The sequence below is a fragment of the Pimephales promelas genome, chromosome 3, assembly GCF_988280905.1.
Source record: "Pimephales promelas chromosome 3, fPimPro1.hap1.1, whole genome shotgun sequence".
NCBI classification, from domain to species: Eukaryota; Metazoa; Chordata; class Actinopteri; order Cypriniformes; family Leuciscidae; genus Pimephales; species Pimephales promelas.
Genome location: NC_142771.1, coordinates 14,711,826 through 14,737,195, shown reverse-complemented (window position 1 = coordinate 14,737,195; position 25,370 = coordinate 14,711,826). Strand labels below are relative to the sequence as shown.

General features: G+C 39.1%; 1 protein-coding gene and 1 long non-coding RNA gene across 3 annotated transcripts; one reads left to right on the top strand and one right to left on the bottom strand.

The window, feature by feature from the left end:
• Positions 1-771: 771 nt before the first annotated feature.
• LOC120470443 (uncharacterized) lies at positions 772-4,644 on the bottom strand. Its single transcript, XR_005620518.2, has 3 exons — positions 3,823-4,644; positions 3,667-3,721; positions 772-1,683 (listed from the first exon to the last, which is right to left on the bottom strand). It is a non-coding gene; the product is annotated as an uncharacterized LOC120470443 (long non-coding RNA).
• A 2,628-nt stretch (positions 4,645-7,272) lies between these two features.
• Positions 7,273-11,453, top strand: tob1a (transducer of ERBB2, 1a). 2 transcript variants are annotated; one of them, XM_089128298.1, is made up of 2 exons: positions 7,273-7,289; positions 9,388-11,453. In XM_089128298.1, exon 2 carries the CDS (start codon positions 9,572-9,574, stop codon positions 10,544-10,546), a length of 975 nt encoding a protein of 324 aa, XP_088984424.1. In that variant the 5' UTR covers positions 7,273-7,289; positions 9,388-9,571; the 3' UTR covers positions 10,547-11,453. The 2 variants fall into 2 exon arrangements, with proteins under 2 accessions (XP_088984424.1, XP_039515220.1); XM_039659286.2 differs by lacking the exon at positions 7,273-7,289 and adding an exon at positions 8,009-8,259.
• The last annotated feature ends 13,917 nt before the right edge of the window (positions 11,454-25,370 follow it).

Here is a 25,370-nt window from a genome sequence, read left to right as displayed (position 1 = left end):
AGGAGACAGAAGTGTGTGTGCTTTAAGAGTTGGAATAATGAGAAGGGGGCCGGGGAGATTTCATGTTAATCTGACCTCAGAACAGTGGGGAAATTTGTCAGAATGCCAGGTATTCTTGTTATGAGGTGTAAATGTCTTGCACAGGTATAAATGTCAGGGAAAAGTAAGTTTCCTCTTTGGCGACATCAAAGCATGCATCTCTGAAAGCAAAGCAACAGTCTTTCTTTCACAACTCCAAAAGAAAATTTGAATTGTTTTTTTTAGCTTATTGGTTACAGTTGTTACTAGCACATTAAAGCTAATGTATGCAATAGCCGCAATGCACGAATATGCACCAAACTGTAAAAGAGGCTCTGTGTATACAAGACAAGAAACCGTTGTTGAGAAACGTTACACACATTACTGTAAAGTTATCAAGACTCTCTTCCAGTAAACATCTAACGCAGCTTAGCATGCTAGCACCCCAAGCCATTTCATCTCAGGCCAAGCTCAAAGAGATACTGGCGAACTTTGTAGCAGGAAATGAAAACTGCATTTTTAAAAGAGGTGGGTAAGTTTAGGTGCATCTGGTTTCAATGGATTGTCCTTCTGCCATGAATACTAATTTAATTTCAGTGCTGAGACAAACTGAAAATGCTCCCTTCCTGTCTGTTTTCTTTCTTCGTTGTCCGTTTTCATCTCAAGGGCTGTTGTCATCAATTCCAGCTCTAATTTTTCTGAGCTTTTTCACTCGGACCTTTCCTTAACTCAGTTACTTTGAAATGTTTTTCACGTTTAACTTTTTTTTTCTCCTAAAATGGTGGTGGTTGACCCAGCCTCTCTCAGCATTAGCCCAAAACATTGCATATTACTACCTAAAAAAAATAAAATAAAAAAGGGGTTGCATCACTTTCTTTGTTTACAAGTCTTACAAGTCCTAGTTTTGAAATCTTGTGTAATGTAGTTCAGCAACTTATGGCATCACAAGTAAGCTTTGATGTAATGGCATGAAGTTATTTAAATTCATAGCAATCAATATCTGCAAATAAAATCATTTTAGTGGCAGCAGCACAACAAATAGGTATTTTCAGACACACTTCACTTTTAATCCAAATGTTGTCAGCCCAGAACGACCTTTTGTAGAAAATGTGCATAATATTGCCAGATTGGATAGAGCTCTGTCAGTGGATATGGGGTAAAGTTTTACTATTTAAAAGCCATTTATGATCCTCTCCCAGTTTTCCTTCATCTGCTAACTTCACATTATCTGGCTTAAACTCTGATTTGGAGCTGGTGTCCAGTGCTGATTTGAGACATGTGTGGATGGAATGTAGGAGAATGTGGCGTGCTTTCCTCTCTAAGCACAGCAGGTCCAGAAAACCTCGAGCCGTATACAGTATAACCAGGCCTGGCCTCTGCTGCCGTCTGATTTGAGTCAACCGTCTCCTTTTTACCTCACACCCTTCCTTTTTTCCGTCTCTGCCCCTTTCACACTGCAACTTCCTAACCGAGGCGCTCTCTTCACACCTTTGAGTATTTATTTATTTATTTTTTTGACTGGACTGATGTCTCAGCATGTCATTTCTTCCTCTTTCCTTGTAACACAGTGAAAAGGGATACTTGTTTGATCTTCAGAGGTCATTTCCACATCTTACAGCTCTTTCTCAACTTCAAATGACAGTGCCTCAGGGCGAGCAACTGCAACTGCAGTAAAGACAAAGCCACATGGCAGATTGAAGTCATAGACGTGTCAACATGACACAGTTGTATCGTCTTCAGGAAGCTCTTGGAAATAAATCAAGATGTTCTTCCAAGACATAAAAAAAAAAAAGTTAAAAACCCACTTGTTACCAGAAAAACTGAATATGCTAATTTCAGATGGAATGTGTACACTTGCCTGATTATTTTAAGTCAAAGTCACCTTTGACTTCCATTGTACAGAAAGCAGCAGTTCTAACCTTTCTTTTAATTTTGGTAATATATTAAAGGAGTAGTTCACTTTTGAAAAAACTTTTGCTGATAATTTACTCACCCCCATGTCATCCAAGATGTCCACGTCTTTCTCTCTTCAGTCGAAAAGAAATTAAGGTTTTTGATGAAAACATTCCAGGATTTTTCTCCATATAATGCACTGTAATGGTAACCAAACGGTTCAAGGTACAAAAGACAGTTTCAGTGCAAACTGCAAACTGTTCAAAGGGCTTTAAATGATTCCAGACGATGAATAAGGGTCTTATCAAGCGAAACGATCGCTCATTTAATTGATGAATAACAATGTTTAAGTTTTGTAAGCTCAAATGGTCGCCTTGCTCTGTTCTGTGATGAACGTTTGTGACTCTTCTATTCAAACTCGTTCATCAAAATAAACGAATCTTTTCCCGAGTCAACTCGTTCATTTCGTTCGTTGAATGAATCAAATGACACGAAAAAAGAGTTTGAACACGAGAGTCACGAACGCGCATCACAGAACAGAGCAAGGTGACCATTTGAGCTTATAAAACTTAAACTTTGTTTTTTTTTTTTTAAATGAGCGATTGTTTCGTTTGATAAGACCCTTATTCATCATCTGAAATCATTTAAAGCCCTTTGAACAGTTTGCAGTTTGCACTGAAACTGTCTTTTGGACCTTGAACCGTTTGGTTCCCATTGAAGTCCATTATATGGAGAAAAATCCTGGAAAGTTTTCAGCAAAAACCTTAATTTCTTTCAGACTGAAGAAAGAAAGACATGGACATCTTGGATGACCTGGGGGTGAGTAAACTATCAACAAAAGTTTTTTTTTTAAAAGTGAACTACTCCTTTAAGTCACATGGTGGATCAAAGTGTGAGTAAATTATTTTTAATTTTTGTATGAACTATTCAGTCACTGATGGGGGATTCCTCTTTCTTATTGTCAAGATAAGATACAATACTGTATTTCAGCCTACACAATGGTAGAGGCGACATGTCTTGACATGTCACACCCTCAGTGTGAGATAGTATGTGTGTGAGAGTTCCTCCAACACAAGGGCAATTGACCAGTTGAATTGTCAGTCAGCTACTGAAGGTCTGATTAAAGTGTAGCCAAGACTGCAATTTGTATCGTTGAGACATCCTTTACTATTGGAAATGAGAGATATTTCACAGCATGCATCTTTTATCCAAACAAATTGATACCTTTATGAAGGCATGATAATGCATTTTTCATAATATGACGTGGTAGTGTAAAACGTTTGTTGTAATATGATAGCAGTTTTCTTTTACATCACAATACTATATATCTACAAGGCTGACTGCAGTGGAAATACATTGTGGCATGTTGTGTAAACGCTGTTGTTTTGGTAAATACTACTGGTTTTGATGGCGTGTGGGTCTATAACGTACACACAGTGCTGACACATCCTAACCTAAATGAGCTGTTCATGGAGTACATATCCTGAGTTGTATTTTGCACGTGTGATGTGGTTGGTTTAATGAATAACTAAATCACATAGCTGAAGTGGAGGAACTAGGGAAACTATTATTTAGTTTATGCAATAGATCTATTCGGGGTAATTGGCCAAGCGTTCCTGAAATGTCATAATACAAATTGTCTGAAGTGACAGCAAATGGCACATCCATTTTCTTGCTGTTAGGCTATTTTACATAATTTATAATGCACCCGAATGGAGTTGTACATTGGTTTGGTTGACAGCCTGTGTAATTTACCTTCCATCCATTGTCTCTGGATCAGCAAGCCGGCGTTGTAACTGTGACTCAAAGCCTATTTAAAGAGAAGATAAGGTCAGTGTAACAGGTCACTGTCAGCTTTGTAATCCTAAAAGACATGCCAAGGCAATAATGAATTCTTAATGATATGCAAACCTGTGTTTGTGCTAAGAAATATAATAGATTTTCTTTCCAAACGCTGCATGGTGATTAGAGTTCTGACACCTTCCTACTTCTTTTTAGCGTTCCCATTTTTTGCCACCCCCTCACTGCAGCTGACATCAAAGAACATCTGTTTGTTGTGCAAACCCGCCTCTGAACTCCATGTTAAGTCGTAGCACTCGGCAATGTTCTTCATTTGAGATTGGTAGCTTAGGCTACGTTCACACTGCAGGCTGAAACGACCTAATTCCGATTTTTTTGCCCCTATGCGACCTGTATCTGATTTTTTCATGACAGTCTGAACGACACAGATCCGATCTTTTCAAATGCGACCCAGGCCACTTGGCTATGTGGTCTAAATCCGATATGTATCCGATCTTTTGAAATGCGACTTCAATCTGAACGGCCAGGTCACATATATCCGACCCGCACGTCATTGCAAGCACCTGTAGCTAGCCAATTCACTCCAACTCCAACGCGTTTCTGCACTGTTATGGGCCACTGCAGACGTGTCTCTTCCCCAGTGTTGTGCCTGAACGCGTTCAATGAACGATAGTGCATGAACGCGTTCATATTTTCGCGTATCATATTATTCACGTTCGCCTGAAATAAACATACTGTATTACTGCCTGATGAACATTACTGTGAACACGTTCATTCTGGTGTATGTGAACGTGCGCTCTCTGTCAGTATAACTTTGTACAGTAGGGTGCCAGATATAGAGCCTTCCAAGCGAAAACCTGGCTAAAACACATGTGAACATGCCTTAAAATGTAGCGAACAACCACCCAATCTGGCAACACCGCGGCCGCCGGTGACAAAGCAAGGAGCGAACACGCACTATCGCCTTGCTTTTGGCTTGCTTTGAGCTTGCTCAGTTGGGGTTATTTATTTAGTGTTTAGCAATGTTGTTGATCTGTGTTGTGCTACTTACATGTTATCACTGTGAAGCTGCTTTGATACAATCTGTATTGTGAAAAGCGCTATATAAATAAATGTGACTTGACTTGACTATCAATTAAACGGGTTTCATGACGAGGTCGGTGAGGATCGGAAAAATCTTACATTTATGTGCAAACTGCCCGTCGATAAAATAATTATTGTCTGTGTTTGTATATGGGCTGTGGCAATAATAATAATAAAACAAAAGCTCGCAACATATGAAAAAAAAGAACTATTCTGCAAACAACAAGTGACGTCTTGGACCGTTGATTACTCTTCTGCGCATGCGGGTCACTTCTGGGTCATTTCACGTTCACACAGGAGATCACAAAAGGACGCATTTAATTGGAAATGTGAACGGCCTTGCAAAAAAATCGCATTTTTTCAAAAAATCGGAATTGAGCATTAAGCCCTGCAGTGTGAACGTAGCCTTAGAGAGCTAGAGAGATAGAGTTGAGGTTAGACAGACATTTTCTAAACTTTCTCTGTGTGTGTGTGTTTAGGCATGACTCTCATATGAAGAACCGACAGTGCAACCAATCAGGGAACAGAATTCAGCTTTGCTTTCACTGGAAATTAGGCTGCTTTTCTCCTAGCTGCAATGGGGCAGAAAAATCACAGGCCATTAGGCACAAAAACACATGAGCCCTGTTCTTATTATACAGTGTTCAGTTCCACGTCAGAGACATGGCCTCTAATAATAATAAAACCGGATTTATTGCGTATAAAGGGGCAGATATAGAAGATTAAAAGCGTAACATTCCCTGATCTGCAGTAAGACACAAAACAGGCATAACAGCCTGGTGTTTGATAGGATATGCTAGTAAAAAGAGGAATTCCTGTGCGTTCTTTCTCCTGGGATAGATAGATGGATGGATAAATGATAGATAGATAGATAGATAGATAGATAGATAGATAGATAGATAGATAGATAGATAGATAGATAGATAGATAGATAGATAGATAGATAGATAGATAGATAGATAGATAGATAGATAGATACTGTAGATCACTCAAAAAAATGCTGGGTTGTTTTAACCCATGTTTGGGTCAAATATGGACAAAGTCAGCCATTGGGTTAAATGTTTAAATTACATTTTAACCCAACATTTGGGTTTGTCCATATTTGACCCAAATTTGGTTTAAACAACCCAGCATTTTTTTGAGTGAAGATAGAGAGATAGATAGCCAGACATTATAGATAGATAGAGAGATAGATCTGTTTTTATTTTCAAAAGTATACAGCAAAAAAAGCCATATTTAAGATTATAGAAGACATATACATGTGATTTGTACACTCTAAACAATGCTGGGTTATTTGAACTCAAATTTGGGTAAAATATGGACAAACCCAAATGTTGGGTTAAAAACACAATTTCAAATTTTAACCCAACTTCAACTTTTATTTTTTTTAATTGCATTTTTAACCCAACATTTGGGTTTGTCTATATTTGATCCAAATTTGGGTTGAAACAACCCAGCATTTTTTAGAGTGTAGTTAATACATTTCTTAATAAAAATAAATCACTCTTTGCACCAGTAGTGACTGTATCTTAAAAGTGAATTTCATATAAGCTAGTAGACTATACCTGAATGAACTGTAGCTCTAACAGAAATTGCAAAGAGTGAAGAAGACAAGTTTTTTTTTTTTCAGTGAGGCAGTTGTAAACTAATTTAGATTTCATTTAAAGTCTGAAGCCATTTGCCATGGAAGGTATCGCTTCTAACACCAAAGTAAAACAGTGACGGGCACATGTGAAGCTTTATCTCCATGGCCTTTCATACTACAATCCTCTGGCCAGACAAACACATGACTGGCTTTTGGTAGGTTGTTTGCTGTATAAATATCAGGGAGTGCACTATCAGTGCGATGTCGAACTGAGTCATACCCCAGGTCCATTCTTGTCCCATCATATCCCCATCATTAAGGCTGGTTGCCCGGGCAGATAATAATGTGATGTGTGATCCTCATTTGAGCTAACGGTGACGTCAACCAAATTAGATACACTGCATGAAAAGGCCCACAGACAGAAAAGCATTAAAATGACCGAAGGTAAAGAACTAATTTCATAAATATTAATAATTTAACACTAAATTCTGCAGTTTACATCCCCTGGCATTTGGCATAAACAAAAAAGAACAAAATCAGACAATTTTTGAATGTAATGTTTTGGTTTAAAGGGATAGTTAATGGCACCCCTTGACTTGAGTTTTCTTTTTTTTTTTCCTACTATGGAAGTCAATGGGTGTTGTCAACTGTCTGGTTACCAATATTCTTCAACAATATCTTATTTTGTGTTCAGTTGAAGAAACTCATACAGATTTGGAAAAACCTGACAAACCCAAGTAATCAAAAAAAAAAAAAAAAATCATTTTGGGTGAACTATCCCTTTAAACCCACTGACGTAAATGACGAAATCAGCACCATACGCCATTCACGCGGACCTCCTGTCTGTTCTGCAGCCAATACAAAACGAGAGGTTTTATTCTCCTGCTACCAGGGACAAAATCATTACCATGTTGGTTTTGTATTGTTTTATTAACCATTTTCTTGTTTGACATTATTTTTTGTAATACTATATGCGTGTACCATATGTGCGTCTATGCGTGTAACAAAACATTGCTAACATGGAAATGTATTCAAAAGGGTTATTATGGAAAAGGAAACCTCGCCTCGATTGTGCTTCTTTACTTCAAAACATATACTTTGTCTATAGTCACATGAAATTCAATTTCGAATGCGATTTCCCCTCGACAATAGCAGCCTTTCCCCGTTTATTCATACAAATAGTGAAAAACAAATTAGCTAAGGTTGTATCAAAGCTTTGCTCTACTCCCATGTCATCTCACTACTTTGACATATATTTATTCAGTCATTTGATCTACTTAGGGGCATAAATGTCTCTTTAACAGTCATGTTTGCGAAATATGAACATGGAAATGAAATACGATACCTCCATGAATAGCCTGTCTTTTTTGTGGTACTAGGTAACGCGTGACGTCAAAGAGCCTTTATGACGGGCTCAACGTAAGTGCATTAAATCTACCCCTTTTTTGATTGATGGTAAAGTGAACCAATGGCTCGAGGGGCGTTAGTGCTATAGCCCGCCTCACGCTCAAGCCTGACCAATCACATGCGTGGATTCGATGTTCGTATTGTTGTGACCTTTGGAACCGCATCACCGCCCACCGCGTGCCCGTGGCGGAGGAAAACTATATATAGAGGCGGATGACAGCAGTAGGGGACGAAATTGTAAAACACCCAGATAGAGGGGGTGGAGATGAGCTTATTGGGAAGGTGAAACTGCAAATACCTTACAGAAAATTGAGAGCAAGATAAGAAGAAAAACAAACATTTCAGAAGTCTACCAACTGGAATACCTTTATGTTTAACTTAATGTGAAGAAAGTATTTATATCAGATTTTTTTTCTATTTTGCACTAGTTAAATCTATTGCAACTACTGAAAACCGTCATTTTGTAAGCTCAAGTAAGTGTTTAATTTATTGCATTACTATGTTTGTGATGTGTCCTGTTTTTTAAGTGCTCACTAATAGTGTTGATCGTTGCAAAAGCGTTTTCTGGAATATAGTTAAGTGAAACCTTAAGAGAATTTAAATGAAGGCTGCTTGCTGCGTCAGTCGTGGGCTGTAGACTTTGCTGGGAGATATTGCCAACTATGGCAAAACATCGTCTTACACCAGAAGATATCCGATATTTACATAGAAATGCAAACGAACAAACGCCATATAATAGGCAATGACATAGGCTGCATTCAATTTGTCAGCATATCTATTTCGTATTTCACAGAATATAGCATATACTGCTGCCTTGTCTTAATTGTATTCCTTGTGTGATGCATTTAATGCATGACTGATATATCTGTTTTCAAACTGTACATTATGTCCTCGCTGTCGCTTTACCCTGTGAACTGGGTGGGAGCGACGATACGATCTCTGACGGCTTATACTCGATTTAAATATACAAACGAAACATATTTCGATGTTATATATGGTAACTAACGCTTAATACGAACATTTTAATCTTTCGATTTAAGATCCGAGCGCATTCATCCCCTTATTTGCTTAATCGGCGGTCGTGCGCTTATGTGCGCGTGCTGACTGGTTTATATTTCTCCTTGTGACACGTTCAGCTTTAATTATTAAAGTCTGCATTCTTGTGTCTAATTTTACAAACACGGATGGCATGCTAAAGATAAAGTTTGATTATGACGACAGCAGCGGATTGGTTAACGTTACAGTTGTGCAGGGTCTAGTCAGGGCAAGTTAGATAGGCTATTACATAACACTATCAGCTCCGCGAGTCCCAGTGCATCCTTCCTATAATGGTAAACTGCATTTATAGGATTACCTACAGAATTTGGTGTCTTGAGTTTAACTTGTGTGGAAAATTCAACCTGTGCATTGAAGCGTAGTTTTAGGGATTGTTTGTGTATGCATATGCAAAATCTAATCTTGCTTGTTGTGAGCCCATGAATGCGCAAGCTGTTTGTTCAAAACATTCAATAACTCTTTATTATGAAAAAATAATTATTTCCAGCGGAGAATAACAAGCCAGGGTTATTCACGCTAGTTGTTTTTTTTTTGCTCCTCTCTAGGAATCGGATCAGACGTTTGTAGACCGAGACGTTCCCTCTGCAACAGCACTTTGTTTTCAACCCGTTCCTCCCCAAGTTTCTGTTTATTTGCCTGGCTCCAGCTGAGCCTTGCCCTCTGGTGGCTTACAACACAATACGAGAATTCAAACAGCCAACGGTGATACTCCAGGGCGGCGCAGCAGCTATGCAGCTTGAAATCCAAGTAGCACTCAACTTCATCATTTCTTACTTGTACAATAAGCTGCCCAGGCGACGTGTCAACATCTTCGGCGAGGAGTTGGAGCGACAGCTGAAACAGAAATATGAGGGACACTGGTACCCGGACAAGCCATACAAAGGGTCTGGATTCAGGTGTATTCATGTCGGGGAGAAAGTGGACCCAGTTGTAGAGAAAGCAGCCAAAGAAAGTGGGTTGGACATTGAGGATGTCCGCAACAACCTGCCTCAGGACCTCAGTGTCTGGATTGATCCTTTCGAGGTGTCCTATCAGATCGGGGATAAGGGACCCGTCAAGGTGCTCTATGTGGATGACAGTAATGAGAACGGACTGGAGTTGGACAAGGAGATCAAGAACAGCTTTAACCCAGAGGCCCAGGTCTTCATGCCCATTAGTGAGCCTGTAGGCATGTCCCCAACCTCCAGTTCCCCGTCCCCGCCGTTCGGCCAGTCGGCGGCGGTCAGCCCCACCTTCATGCGCCGTTCCACGCAACCATTAACCTTTACCACTGCCACCTTCGCAGCCACCAAGTTCGGCTCCACGAAAATGAAAAGCAACGGGCGGAATGCCAACAAGGTGGCCCGAAACTCCCCCACCAACCTGGGCCTGAATGTAAACAACCTCCTGAAGCAGAAAGTCATGTCCACATCGATGCATTCTCTCTACGGCGTCGGCTTGGGCGGTCAAGCGCAGAAGCCCTCTGCCCTGTCTCCGAACGCCAAGGAGTTCGTGTTCCCCAATCTCCAGGGGCAGGGCAGCCCAAGTGCAATGTTCCCCGGGGAAACGTCCCTCAATCTCAGCCCTCTCCCTTTCAATAATGCCTTCGATGTGTTTGCAGCCTATGGGGGCCTTAATGAGAAGTCCCTCATGGACAGTCTGAATTTCAACTTGAGCAACATGCAGTATTCTAACCAGCAATTCCAGCCAGTGATGGCCAACTAGAAAACGAGAATACTACTAACGACCAGAGAGATGTGACGGGGTGGCGGGAAGCGGGTGTGTCACGTTTGGAAAACCGCAAAAAAAAAAAAAGAAAAAAAAAATGGAAAAAAGAGAAAATCGAAAAGCAACACTTCAACTGTAAAGTACCAGTGAATAAGTCAAAAACGATGAGCCCGAGGGTGAACAATGTTGTTCCCTTGAGTATTTTTGTCATCTTTTTTACAATTAAGCTTGTTGTACAATCAAGCTTAGTTATCTAAACTCATACTGTTTTTTTAAGTTGTTTTCTTTTGCCAACCAAGCACAAAATTATTTTTACTGACTGTTTTAAGATATCTTTATGAAGAAAAAAACTACAAATCAAGGCCTCTAATAGTATTCAAGGTAGAGCTAAACAGCCAATTTTCCAAGGATTGGCCTGAATGCTGAAATGAGGGATTTCTTGGTCTTTTTTCTAACTGTATAATTAATTTAGTAGAAAGTTTGTAAAATATCAGAGTATATATTGTTTCTACGACATATTGCATTTATATCTTTTTACTACTCCAGTGATCTGTGATGGCTGCAGCAGCTTTTGTTATATTTTTTTTTATTGAAATTGTAAAATGAAATCCATCTTTAAAAACATCAACTATTCTAAAGAATGTGTACAGAATATTCCATTGTGTTGGGATTGAAAAATATTTGCTTTTGTTGGGAGGGTACAAAGAAGAGTTGTATTTTCTGTTAAGAGTTCAAAGATTTTTGCTATACTATGGACAAAATGTAATCGTATATTAATTTTGTACCAACATTGTGCAATACTTGACAAAAACAAATAGTATAACAAAGTATTTGGAGTCAGTGTCTTACATGTAAAGAGGGACTGATAGTTTATTAAGTTTGTATTAAAATGCTTGAAATGATACTCATGGTCTTAAGCTTTTTATTCAAGTCTTCATTTTACACATTCCCATTACCAATTGAATATTAGGCTCTAAACTGGTTTACATTCATTTTCTCATTTTCACTACTCAAGAAAATGTATAATGAGTATAATTCCATAAATGGCTTTCCATAATCGAAATAGCTGTGACTCATATAGTAGTGTAGCAGTCAGATCAGCATTTATTCTTTAGTCACGACTAAGTTACACTCCTCATTTACATTTATTCATACGTCAGATGCTCTTAACCAAAGCAACTCAAGGTATGCATTATATCAGTATTTCCTGGGAATTGAACTGACTCATGCCGTGCTCGTTCAGGAGAACAGGTTTTAATGAAGATGCTTTATAATTAAACAGGCTTCCAGGTTTACTAATTCCAGGCCCCTAAACCACAAGCATTCACTAAACCTCCATAAAGAGAATCTTGACCAGGTTTGTCGATGTATTTCGCATCTTTTGAAGATGAACGTGAATTTTGATCTGTTTTGGATTCTCCCATAATAAATATGTAAAGGTCGAGAAGAGTTTTTGCAGTATCATTGTTGTTGCCGAGGCTCGGCCGTAAAAACAGGTGCTGCTGGATTCAGAATGAACGGCTGTTAGATTAATGTCTAAGCATGCAACAGCTCCTCTGAATCCAGTAAGCAACATGGATCTATTTTAGTGCTCTAATTAAGTTAGTTGATTGAGCAAAGTGAATTGTGGAGGGAATTTGCAGATGAGTTAACCCACAACCTCACTTTCGCCGGTATATTTAGTCATTTACCCTGCATAATGTTGGTGTCTAACAGAGCTAGTTTCTGCGTCTCACGGCTAAATGAACTAGAAAACACAGCGAGGCTCCCTGTGAAATACATGGAAATCAGGACAAACCGGCACTTTTGTTCATTTATTTATGACTATTGCTCTTGCAGCATAACAAATACTTCCTAAAAATATGACTGAGGCGATTGGATTACAAAACATTGCTTATGCCAAGTGTAAATGTGGCCTCTTGCTTGTCAGAGCTACCACCTTATAGCCGCAAAACGCAAAACAAACAAGGGTGGTTCCCAGGTGTACTTGTCTAAGGGGAGGGCAGGAAAATAAAGGCCTCGGATGGCATCTTCATCTCCCGCCGTGGCTTCACGGTTGTGTGTAGGTGTCAAGCTTGGCAGCTCGCTTTCTGTGCAGCTCTGAACTTTGCCAACTCAGTGAGTCCGAGATGAGTTGCAGCGCTTTTGAGACAGGTGCAGGCTTCAGGGTGGCAGCAGAAGATACCATTACGTCCATCGTTTATCACCAAATGCTGCGTGGGGGGAAGAGGATAGCAACATACTGGGAATACCTCACCCTCTGTCCTCGAAGGGGGTGGAGGGCTGACTGGTTGTGGAGGATGATGGGAAGTGCTTAGGCACTGAAGGGGATCACGTAGATTTTCATTGTTCGTATTATGGTCACCAAGCTTGAATGTGTAAAAACAGTAATAATGTGAAACGTTTAAAAATAACTGTTTTCTATTTGAATGTACTGTAAAATGTGATTTATTCGTGTGATGCAAAGCTGAATTTTCGGCATCATTCCTCCAGTCTTCAGTGTCACGTCACGTGATCCTTCAGAAATCATTCTGATATGATGGTTTTATACTCAAGAAATATTTATTAATGCTATCAGTGTTGAATACTATCACTTGTCAGATTTGTGGAAAGCATTTTTGATGAAAAAGTTCAAACGAACAGCATTTGAAATCTTTTCTAACATAATTGCTTTTACTGTCACTTTAAAGTTTAGATTAATCGAATGCATCCTTGCTAAATAAAATGATTATTTTCTTTAACCCAGCTAATATAATTATCTAAATATGTTGTGATAATATAATACTTCTGATACAAGTACAGAAGAATAAAATAAAGCATATTTTGTTAGATTTTAGAGCTGGGAAGGGTTCAGTTTGAGCAGATGTTTTATACCATCATCTCTGTCCTCGTCAGAGCTCATTTCAGTACATTCAGCATCTGGCTCACATTCGCCATCTCAAACATAATCTCAAAACCATTGCTTTCAACGTCTTCAAAATCAATATTTTGATCGCTGACAGCTTCTTCACCAGATTCAGCATTAACAGAAACTGTTTGACATGTACAGCGACCAACCAGTTTGTATCATTACGTCGTAGCTATTTCTATAACAATCCAAAACAGTTGTTAGATGTGCAATATTAGAGAGTGAATCCTTCCACGAGCTTTCTCTTTTAATAATTTACTTTGAAATACCATTGCGACATCAAACTGGCCTGGTTTCAGTAATGCAGAGGCTCAGATAGCAGCAGTATTCCTTCCTTTTTGTGACAGTGATACTGTGGCAGTGGCTGGTGTTGTGTGAAGACGTCCACTTATGTGGTGCAGATGGGAGACGTTCCCTATCCCACAAGAACGAAACACAGCACTACTGCAACTAGCTTGCTGACACGCTGTTTTAATTTTAGCAAAGAAGTAAGGGCTTTGACTTTAGGCCTCTCACTGGTTTACTTTCAAAGATCAGATTCACTGCTGTATTTAATTAATGAACCTCATTAGACTGACCAGATGTCCATTTCATGATCAGACTTTTTTTTCTCCCCATACATATTTCTGGTGTTTCAGACGTTTCAAAGAAGTCAGAGTAGAAGAACAAAGAGGACATCTCATCATCACCCACTTCATCAACCAGTTTTCTTTGAAGCCTTTTGTCAAGTTTCTGTTGTTTTGCTGCAAAAAGTCTGTTAAAGTCTGTATATGTTTATCAAGCGACGCGAATACTTTTTGTGCGAAAAAACAAACAAAAATAACGAGTTTATTCGACTATTTATTTTCTTCCTTGTAGGCCAGAAACGAGACTTCCTTAGATTTCCACGACGCATGCGCGAGAATTGCGATCTGAAGTAGTGTAAGGAGATCGCAATTCTCGCGCATGCGTCATGGAAATCTAATGAAGTCTCGTTTCTGGCCTACAAGGAAGAAAAGAAATAGTCGAATAAACTCGTTATTTTTGTTTGTTTTTTCGCACAAAAAGTATTCGCGTCGCTTGATAAACATATAGTTGAGCCACGGTAGTCACTTGGGATATTTAAACATTTTCTTCATTGACTTTCTGGGCCGTCAAGAGGCAGACCCTTAGGAGCCAATGTGGTAGTTATACAGCTCTCAAATTTAATCAAAAATATCTTCATTTGTGTTCCGAAGACGAACGAAGGTCTTACGGGGTTGGTACAGCATGGGGGTGAGTAATTAATGACTTAATTTTCATTTTTGGGTGAACTAACCCTTTAAGTTTTTTTTTTTTTTTTTTTTTTTTGCTTTAATTGCCAATGTGACCTTTTTACAACACAAACTGAACAAAATTAACCATTGCTTGGTAAATTTGTTGACCATTGGTATTATCTTATTGTGCACCTTTATTTAACAGCTGATGCATATTCAACCTAATTCATTTATGAGACTGTAACTTGGCCAAAACCAGTGAATATCAACTGATTTGATTACACTGAGATCTTGTCATATTTCATATAGCAAACAAACAAATAAGGTAAGAAATGTTGAAGGTAACTGAATAAATTTCAGCTATATACATATATATATATATATTCTGCAATATAAGATGATAAGATGATTGTCAGGCATTTTTGAATTTATGCATAATAAAACATACAGTGACATATGAAGAGAACAGTCAATTAGGAATATGAGTAATCGTCAAAGGTCAACTTACATTTTATTCATGCACAATTGACAAATGATCTTTATCATTTTGTGTTTTTTAACCATAGCTCATTATCTACAATGTCTATCTGTTAACGCAGATGACTTGTCCTCTGAGGCCCTGCATCAACGTCTTATAGCAGCTTAAACATTAAACGATAAAACATTAACCATAATCAACATTCATATCTAGCATGAATTATTGTTTGCTTAATCTTTAACCAGTGTTTGCATTGCATGGATATTTTCAGTGACTCATTCATTTTGGTAGTAACCTGTTTTTACAACGATTGTTTTACAATATATGAGATAAAATGTTAAACCAACAAAACACGTCATAGCACTTGTAATATTTCTTCAGCTGGAAGCCCATGGCCGTGTTGGAGCTCGCTGAATGAACGTAGGAGGTTCTGAGCTGCTCGGCCTGTCGTGGGAGGTGTTGCATAACTGCGTGGATGCCGCTGTCTTCAACAACACGTTAGTGGGGAAAGGATGGCAAGCTTCCCAAATGCCATGACAGCCGATGTGCAGGTTTTCTTGTACTTGCAGTTTGCTTGTTTGTTCTTCAGAAATATATGTTTTTGTAATTACTCCAATTCCTGAAGGTGTCAATAGAGTTGAGCTGTTAAAACAGACTTTGCTTTCTGTTGTTTTTCTCTTCTCAAGGACTCGATTCTCTTGCACATACAAGGCCATGAATACAAATAGTAAGTCTGAGTTTGTCTTTCAAAGAAACGCAGTGCCTTGAAGAATCAGAAGTGGGTGGATGAGATGACCCATGCTCAGCTGCAATCTGCCACTCGAAAAGTTTCATCTCAGAGGGTCTTTATTTGGACTGATCTGCACTCTTAAAAATAAAGGTTTCAAAACAGGGGTTCCCAATGCCATAGAATAACCATTTTTGGTTCCCTAAAGAACCTTTCAGTTAATTAACAGGTCAAATGACTATTTGTTGTTGACTGTAAAGGTTCTTAATGGAACCGTCAATGCAAATAAAGAACCTTTATTTTTAAATGCTCACACAGAAGCCACTTTCTAACCAATCATCTTTCCGGTGTGATCCGCACGGTTCCCTGCCGTTGGCAGAAAATAGTCCTCGTCGGCTTTGTTTCGCCCGATTCGACATGTTGAATCGGCGTCGGGCCGTTGGGGAATCAGATAACTCTGATTGGCTGTTCATAGTGAAAGAGTCAGTGCACGAGAATAAAAGCAAAACAGCAAGCAAAGAAAACGGTAAAGATGTTCTTATGTTACGGCTTCTTACCTGAGTGTTCCTTGGCGAATATTTCAATATTAACATGAGCGAAGTGGAATAAAGAAAGCGTTTAGCACGATTGATATTCAAAACGGTAAGCACGCGCTGCTTTGTTTACGTTATGTGTATCTGCAGCCGGTAGCGTCGGTTTTCCTTTTTGAATGAAGGATATAGACCATAGTAGACTGTAAAAAATATGGACAAAGCGTCTGCAACGTCACCCATAGACTTTCTGAAGAGTGAAGAACGGGTTTGAGGATGTTTATGGGGGGTACTTGGGCGGCGCCATACTGGAAAATCTTGGGAAATACAAAATACAAATGTTCAGAAAGGATAGCCTACAGAGTTATGTTGAGTTGTGTCAGATCATGGCCGACGTCAAATTCACTCGGGGCAGCCCGTTAACAGCTGTCAATCAAAGTTAACCGCCCTTATTTGTCGTACATTTTATATCTAAATATGATCTAAACTAATGAGTTAGAAAAAAAAATCACCCCCCACAGTTGTCAGGCACGCAGAAAATATTGAAGATTACAATAAAAGTCCATGGTTCCAAACTGTAATGAATTTATGCTGTGAAAACTCCATGATGCATGGATTCATAGTAGAATGAAGATTTCGCCTATGATATTTCGCCAAGCAACAGTAAATGTGATTGCACTTGAGTCTGATATGGTTTCAGTTCATTATGATGGTTTTGGCAGCTCTAGGGACAGTTGGTATCTAATGATGATGGTATATTTCAGGGAGGTCCAGGAGGGACACTGTCCTGCAAAGTTTAGCTCCAACTCTAAATACTAGATGGCTATAGTTCTAGAAAGCTATAGAAAGCTATCTCTTGGAGGGTTAGAGCTAAACTCCACATGACAGTGGCCCTTCAGGACCGAATTTGCCCATCCCATGGTATATTTTTGAATCAATAAAGAAATTGCAATTTGATGCTGCAAGTAGGCTACAGCAGAAATGTGTAAGCCAATTAAATTTGTCTAATTTATTTATTTATTTTGGCTTTGGTCTTTGTGGGAAAGATTATTGTTTCACAAAATCTAATTTAAAAAGTAAAAAGCCAATTGGACACAAGTTAAAAGGGTTTTTTAAGTTCACAAACCCCAAATCATGTGGTTTTCTAATCTCAAATTCTGTTAATGATTGCCTGGTGAGAAAATGAGTGTGTGAGAGAGAGGATGTGAGGTTGGGTGTCACTTTGCCTTATGTGTGGCAGAATGTGTATGACGAGATGCGTCAATGTATGTTCTGTTTTTCAGTTTGGCAAAATAGTTGTGGAACATGTGCATGCTTGTCTAGTTGTCTAGTAGTGCCTATGAATAAAACAATGCTGTTTATCTTCAAATGCACATTTTCCATCTTTGTTTGACTGCATTTAGATAGTATGCATTTAGGCAGTATTTGATGTTTTGGTACCGATATACGGTTAGATTCTCTGGTTGGAGGCATCTTTTTAATAGGATATTTATTAGTAGCTGCATGGTATGATTTACTGGCTGTGGTCCATAGCTTGGCTTCTGTCGACGTCAGCACTCAGGACTGCCAGTTTTAGCAGGGGAGAGTGTAAACACAGGCTGCTCTTAGTGAGATGAACAGAGGAACGACCAAAACACTGAACCTACATTCACAACTAGAGCACTCTGTAGCCCTCCAGGGAGCTGCTGTAGGTTTAATTATGCGGGCTGGTAGAACCTGTTCACGGCACAGGTGGGAGAAACGTTATTTTAAGCCGTTAGGTTATGCAATGCAAAATTCAAGAATAATTGGTGAGAAAAGCTCAGGCTCTCGCTGGAGCATGGGTTTGTGTGTCAAAGATAATAATAAACCAAGATAAAATGTTTTTTTTTTTACAAGGTACTTTTTTTTACTGTGAAAAAAAAAAAAAACTGTGCTCCAAAAACAGCTAAAACCACAATATGATGATAGATACGTTTTTGTGGTTTCTAGCTATAGTCCAAATCTGCCATTTATCTTGTTGTATAGGACAAACAGTTAAAGAGCTTTTATTCCCTTTCTTATGCCAGCTGATGCCCCAAGCATAATTCATTCAGAAAGCAAAGCTTCAGGGAGTGTTCAAACAATGATTCACATGCTCATGTGTTTTATGAGTTTGCATGATTTATATGAGCCATGTGAAAAAGAGACTATAGTATAACTATTGAGAGAAATGAGGAAGTTTATAGTACACCCCCCTTAGGTTAAATGAACATGCTCCTCTTGAATATGTGTTGGGAACTCCATTATGTTAGGGTTCAGTCGATTCATTCCCGGCACTCGATACTCTACTATTGAGTGCTATTTTGGCCAGTCCCACAAATGACCCTTTTCTTAATAAGGTCAAATATAACCTCTATTGCCCACATCCAACTCAGGCCTTGACCCAACCAGACAGGCCATTCCCTAAGATAGAAACACACAAATCATACCTCTGTCAGCCGTCAAATACAGCTTCTGAGTATAAATAGCTATGGATTGGACTCTCATCTCTTATCTCTGCTATAGCCAAAGACAAGTCAGTGAACCGCAAATCACAGCCGTGTCCTCCTACAAACCCAACTTTCCCGGCCGCTCTATCCATCTGTCTGTGTGTGTACAGCCTCATATATTCATACAGTCTATTCCTGTGTTGCACATTGGCTTTATTCAGCGGCTTTGAGAGATTTGAAGAAAAGTATACATTTTTTAATGCATGTGTTATTCAAGTCCGCGTTTCCGGCATAGGAGGCGGTGTGCAGACTGTCTTCTTCCACAACCAGGCACTGCACAATATTTTGTAAACGGCATGTTTATTGCTCGTTAGCTCGATCCGGTTTGTCATTACGAGGTAGGCCTATGTCATAGACATATACACTAGACCTCACCTTGGCTACGGCAGTTCATTGGAACGAATGCGTCAATAGAGCCGCCATCTTGAAACAGGGGAGCCCCTCCACTTTAATGCATCAGCGTCAATGTAGTAGACACAGGTCTAACGGAAATAAAATCACCATAACTCATCATGAATGCGATTTTTCTTGTTTTTTTGGTTTGTTCCAACGGTCAGACATGCATTTATCATTGATTCCAAAAAGAAAAAATTATTTATTTATTTTTTAAAAAACATTCTTCCTAGTTCAGATTTCATCCGTGAACATCATACGCTGCACAAAAGTCCGCCACCATCAATTAATTCGAAGTAAAGGCAGAGATAGCAGCGTTACCTAGCTACTTCCTATGGCAAGACCCCTGTTCCAAGATGGCGGCGGTTTTGACGCATGCTTAGAGCCCCAAGGTGAGGTCTAGTGTATATGTCTATGGGCCTATGTTATTTAGCTATGCGTGCAATGCGCGAATCGGTGGGCGGGGCTAAACCGGCCGTGTTGAAGTAAGCGTTGATCTTCTTCTGCGGGGGTGGAGTTTTATCCTCTTTGACGTCATAGTTCCCCACTTTGAAAAACGAGTCGTTTGCGGATCCTGGTGTCAATAAAAGCTTTTATTGGACCAACAAGGACGTTTTTCAGTTCTAAAACTTACAGGATATACTTATAACATGATGACCTCTAGAAAATTTGATTTCTCAGTTCATCACCCCTTTAACTTTCGGTCTCTTTCTCACACAAAGTTTTCAACTGCAAGTCACTTTAAAAAAATCCTGTCAGTGTTGATACATGAACTGCCAGCATTGTGTCCTTGAGTAACCTTAACCTCAAGCTGCTGCAATTAGTGCACTACAACTCCCCTAGGATGAACGCGGCCGCTAAATGACAAAACTAAATGCATGTTCTCATTGGGCTCAGAAAACACAGTTTGAAAACATTACAGCTGTGAGAACATTTTAGCATTAGCCATACAGAGCAGGTCAGTGTCAAAGGTCAGTTTCAGTTGCATATTTTAGCCAGTGAAGGTTGCATTGGTTGAATAATTCCTTCAGGCTTCTAATAATGGTCTTTATTCAAATATCCTCGTATTACTGATAGTTTCCTAAAGCTTAAGTAGACCCCCACAAATTTAGCTACCCTTCCATGCATGTGTTTGGTGTGAGTTGAAAGTAGCGGACATTTGTTTCCTTTCTCTCCTCTCCTCTCCCTCACACACAACAGAGAAGGACTTTAGTATAATGTGTTGGTGCCCTTGCTGATACAGGCCTCCCTTTATGTTGTGTGTAATCTGAGCTTTCAGTGCCAGCACTGACCCTCTCTCCCCCTGAATGGAGCGCTGTGGGCCAGGCCGCTGTTTCCTGTGCTTTCACTCTGCTTAGCTCGGCACTACGATTATAGTAAAGCCAGGGGTGGAACCAACACATTTGTGCTGAGGAGACAGGGTCTCTCTCTCACACACACACACACACACACACATACACACACACACAAACACACACTTGACTCTGTGAAGGTGAATGATGGCAAACAGAGCTTGAGTCTCAAGGGCTTTGGATGCCGTGACCGTGATTAAGTCACGTTTATCGTGCTGTAATAGCGTTAGTGTGCACCATCTCTGTTCTCTTTGTACTCTGTTCAATTGGTCCTAGGGCTGAAATTTACATGACCTACCCAGCTAATGGGGAATGTTGTGAGAACTTTAGCTAACATTCTGGCAAGGTTCTCTCAAAGTTATGAACAAACATTCTTCAATTACGTTAATAGAACATTTTCTATTATTTAGAAATGTTCTCAAAATATTATCCAACATTTTTTTTTTAAATGCGGAACATTCAGAGAACATTCAAAAGTAACATTCCCATAATGTTTGCAAATTGGAAAGTTCTCTTAAAGTGATAGTTCACCCTAAATTGAAAAATAAGTCATCATTTACTTCGTGAGACTCTATTAGCGCCGCAGTTCACTAGGGCTGGGTAAAAATATCGATTCATCAATGCATTGCAATTTTTTGCTTCTCAATTCAATATCGATTCATCAAATCCTATGAATCGATTCAGCCATCCAGGCCAGTGGCGGCGCTGTGGGCTACACTCTAGTGAGAGCGTTCAGCGTTGTACAAGTCGCGCTTTAGCCCTTAGCAAAACAGCGCGATGACGGAGAGCAGCTGCACTCCGTTCAAGCCTGATTCAAGCCTGCACCGCCAACATTAAAAGCCGACGTTTGGGCTCATTTTGGATTCCACTGTAAGCCGGGAACTATGGAAGCTTGTTTCCGCCACAGAATGGAAAATAAAAAAGGTAATTGCGACTTTTTATCTCACAATTCTGACTTTTTTTTTTCTCACAATTGGGAGTTTACCTCTCGCAATTCTGACTTTATTTCTCAGAATTGCAAGATATAAAGTCAGAATTGCGAGATATAAAGTCACAATTGCGTGATATAAAGTCGCAATTGGGTGTTATAAAGTCAGAAATGCGAGATATAAAGTCACAATTGCGTGATATAAAGTCGCAATTGGGTGTTATAAAGTCAGAATTGCGAGATATAAAGTCACAATTGCGTGATATAAAGTCGCAATTGGGTGTTCTAAAGTCAGAAATGCATGATATAAAGTCAGAAATGTGTGATATAAAGTCAGAATTGCGTGATATAAAGTCAGAAATGCATGATATAAAGTCTATGAGATATAAACTTCTGAGAGGGAAAAAGGTTAGTATTTTTTCCCCCTTAGAATTGGCCTGTGTGATCAGCTATTAAGTGTTATTGTTTACAAAATTATAATTATAATATAATATTGCACTTTTTTGAGTATGCACATTTTGTGCTTCTGTTTACATTTCTTTTATAACTTGAATGTATAGGAAGAAAGAAATATACTTTCTACTACTTAGTTACTTGCACTTTAGAGGTGTTGTTAAAGCACTGTACAGTGCTCGTCACAGTTGTGTTTGAATTCAACACATACAATATTGTAAATTTGTATTCTGCTGAATAAACCATGACTGGAAACAAACATGCTGGGGTCAATTTGTTCTTTAACATTGGTAAAACTGCGCACCTTACTTAAAAATATACTCAGGCACTTAATTACTTGTGTATTTACTTATTATTGAATCGATATCGAAGCTAATAAGTCAATATTGAATCGAATCGAAATCGAATCGAATCGAAGCCTCAAGAATTGAAATCGAATCGAATTGTGAAATACCTAACAATACCCAGCCCTACAGTTCACTCTGTGTCGCCTAAAAAGCACACAAGTTGTGAGAAATCAAGATGAACAAGAAAACGCAATTATGATATGATGATTTAATGCACTGATCACTGCTATATAACAACAGCAGAATGCCACTTTTAAATTATTTTAAGCCCAAATTAAATGATCGAATTGTCTATATCTATATATAACCTATTTATAATTTGTGATTGCATTTTACAAAGATGTGGCCGAACATGCAGTCTACCAATAGGATTAGAGCGACAACATTGTGAACACCCACAAGCGTCTTCACATTACAGAGACTAGCGACACACAGAGTCAAAGTCTTCAGTGTGTTACGGCTCTTAAAGTTAAAGTAAGTGATTTCTAAAAACGCTGTTGAAAGTGGATCGGGCCGAGCAGCACAGCACACTTGTAGCCGATCAGCAGATGGGGGCGTTTTGGGCGTGTCCACTCATGATGGGGGTGGAGAGTGAGCCAATCAGCAGTAGGAGGCGTGTCCACTCATGATGGGGGTGGAGAGTGAGCCAATTAGCAGTAGGGGGCGTGTCCACTCATGATGGGGTTGGAGAGTGAGCCAATCAGAAGTGGGGGGTGTGTCCACTCATGATGGGGGTGGATGATGTACATATATACTTATATACATGTATATATATATAAACATTTATATATATAAACAGAAAAAGAAACTCTGTCACTCTGTTTTAAATACATTGAATTTATATCAAATCACAGAGAATTTCAGTTGGAAAAGATTTTACACCCACCTGATTTTAAGTAAAAAAGTTGTCCCAAATGAAATGTGAAATGAGGACATAGTGTAGGATTTAATTGCCCTCTTTTCTGGTTAATAAACAGGTTGTAATATTTGGCAAGTAACTCCTCACCGTGTAGAAAACAGAATCAGAGTCTAAGGACCTGTAATGATCTATTCTTCTCACTCTCTGGTTTTATTTTTATGTTTTACACCCTGTGGTTTTATTTTCCTTCACTGTCTGGATTTATTTTTTAATGTTTCTCACTTCCTGGTTTTATATTTATTGTTTCACACTCTCTGGCTTTGGTTTTACTGTTTTATTAGGAGAGTTATTAAAGCCTCTTCACACTGATCAAATTAATATGTATATCCAATATGCATTGATTATTTATGAGGAATAATATAAATAGGATTTCTATTACTGTTATTTAACACTTTTTTTCCACAAAGACATTGGCTATTAGTTGTATTCAAAATGTGAAAACAATAGGCTATAAAAATGTAAAATGAACAGTGCTTCTGCTTTAGATTTGCAGCATGACATTGTTTTATGGACATTTTAGGTATTACTTATAATGATTATAGCCCTGATCAAAAAGTGTGTGTGTTTGAGAGAGAATGAAACACTTTCTCTCTCTGCATTTCTGCCTGCCGGACAATACAATTTTTACAATATCTCCATCTAAAAAACAGAACATTATAGAGACTTGCAGACCTGTTCTGGTAAGCAAAGACCTGTCAATCATCCAGAATACCTTGGCAAGCACATAATGATGAGTTTTATGAATGCAAATCTAGTTTTCCAAGTATATTTAGCACAATTTATTTAATTAAAACACAGAGAAAAGGACATTTCAGGACACATGGAGTGCACATTGCTAAATGAGCCATAACAATTTTTCTTTACACTCGAACACAAAACCTACTAAAATGAGGTCTGTTCTGGAAATGAGTTGACAAAGGCACCCCTTCCTCTGTGGCAGCCCACTTGCATACGGGCCATTGACATTGTTGTGCTTGTATGTGTGTGTGTGTGTGTGTGTGTGTGTGTGTGTGTGTGTGTGTGTGTGAAGGGTGAGGTCAGATCCAGAGGCTCTGCAGGCAAACTGCCCAACACTCAAAGCAAACAAGCACGCATTGTCAAGGCAGTGTGTGGTTATCTCTGCATCGCATTTCAATGGATCTGAAAGACACAGTGACAGAGAGAGACCTTGATAAGGGTTCATGTGTGTTATTGGCAAAAGGCACAAACGTGATCATGCATTGGATGTTCAAAAGTCAAAATGAAGTCATCAGATGGATAATCTGAATTAAACCCATTTACTTTCTTTTAATACATGTTCCTGCACTGTACAAAATAGTGTTGGTTTAACTTAAAATAACCTGGTTGCCTTAACATTGAGTTCTGTTGTTATTGAGTCCTTTTCCTATTTAACACCAAAACTTTGGAACAGTCTTCCTAACATTGTCCGGTAAGCAGACACACTCTGTCAGTCCAAAGCTATAGACTAAAAACACATCTCTCTGACCTTACATAAACATAAAACACTATAGACTTATATAATTCAATGTTGGGCTGCATAGATTAGGACAGTCGGGAACACTTCCCATAAATCCTGATATAAAGTAGCCTAGCATTAAAAACATAATATTTAAGTAATGAAGTACAAGGGAATACTGCCGAATACTAAGATGAGTCGAGGGCACTACACCACCCACGTGTAAAGCAATACAGCAATCAATTATAAATATGATATTCATTTGATCACAATGAACGGCAGAGAAAATGACGTGGCGCGCAGCTCCAGCAACATGTTTTACGTGGGTGCGTGTCACTTTCCTTGTATTCATTACACAGCAGGATTCACCAAACAGCTGCTCTCTGCCATACTTCTCAAGTTTGGTAAAACACGCCGCTAATGAGCTTTCGCTCAGAATAACGCATGCTAAGTGCAAACCTGACCCGAGTTTACACTGACTGACTGGAGAAATCAGAAGTAATGAAATCAACGTGGCGCTACCCGCCGGTTGTCATGGTGACGCAACTCGGAGGAGAAAAGCTTCAGCTGGCTGGGTGAATATGT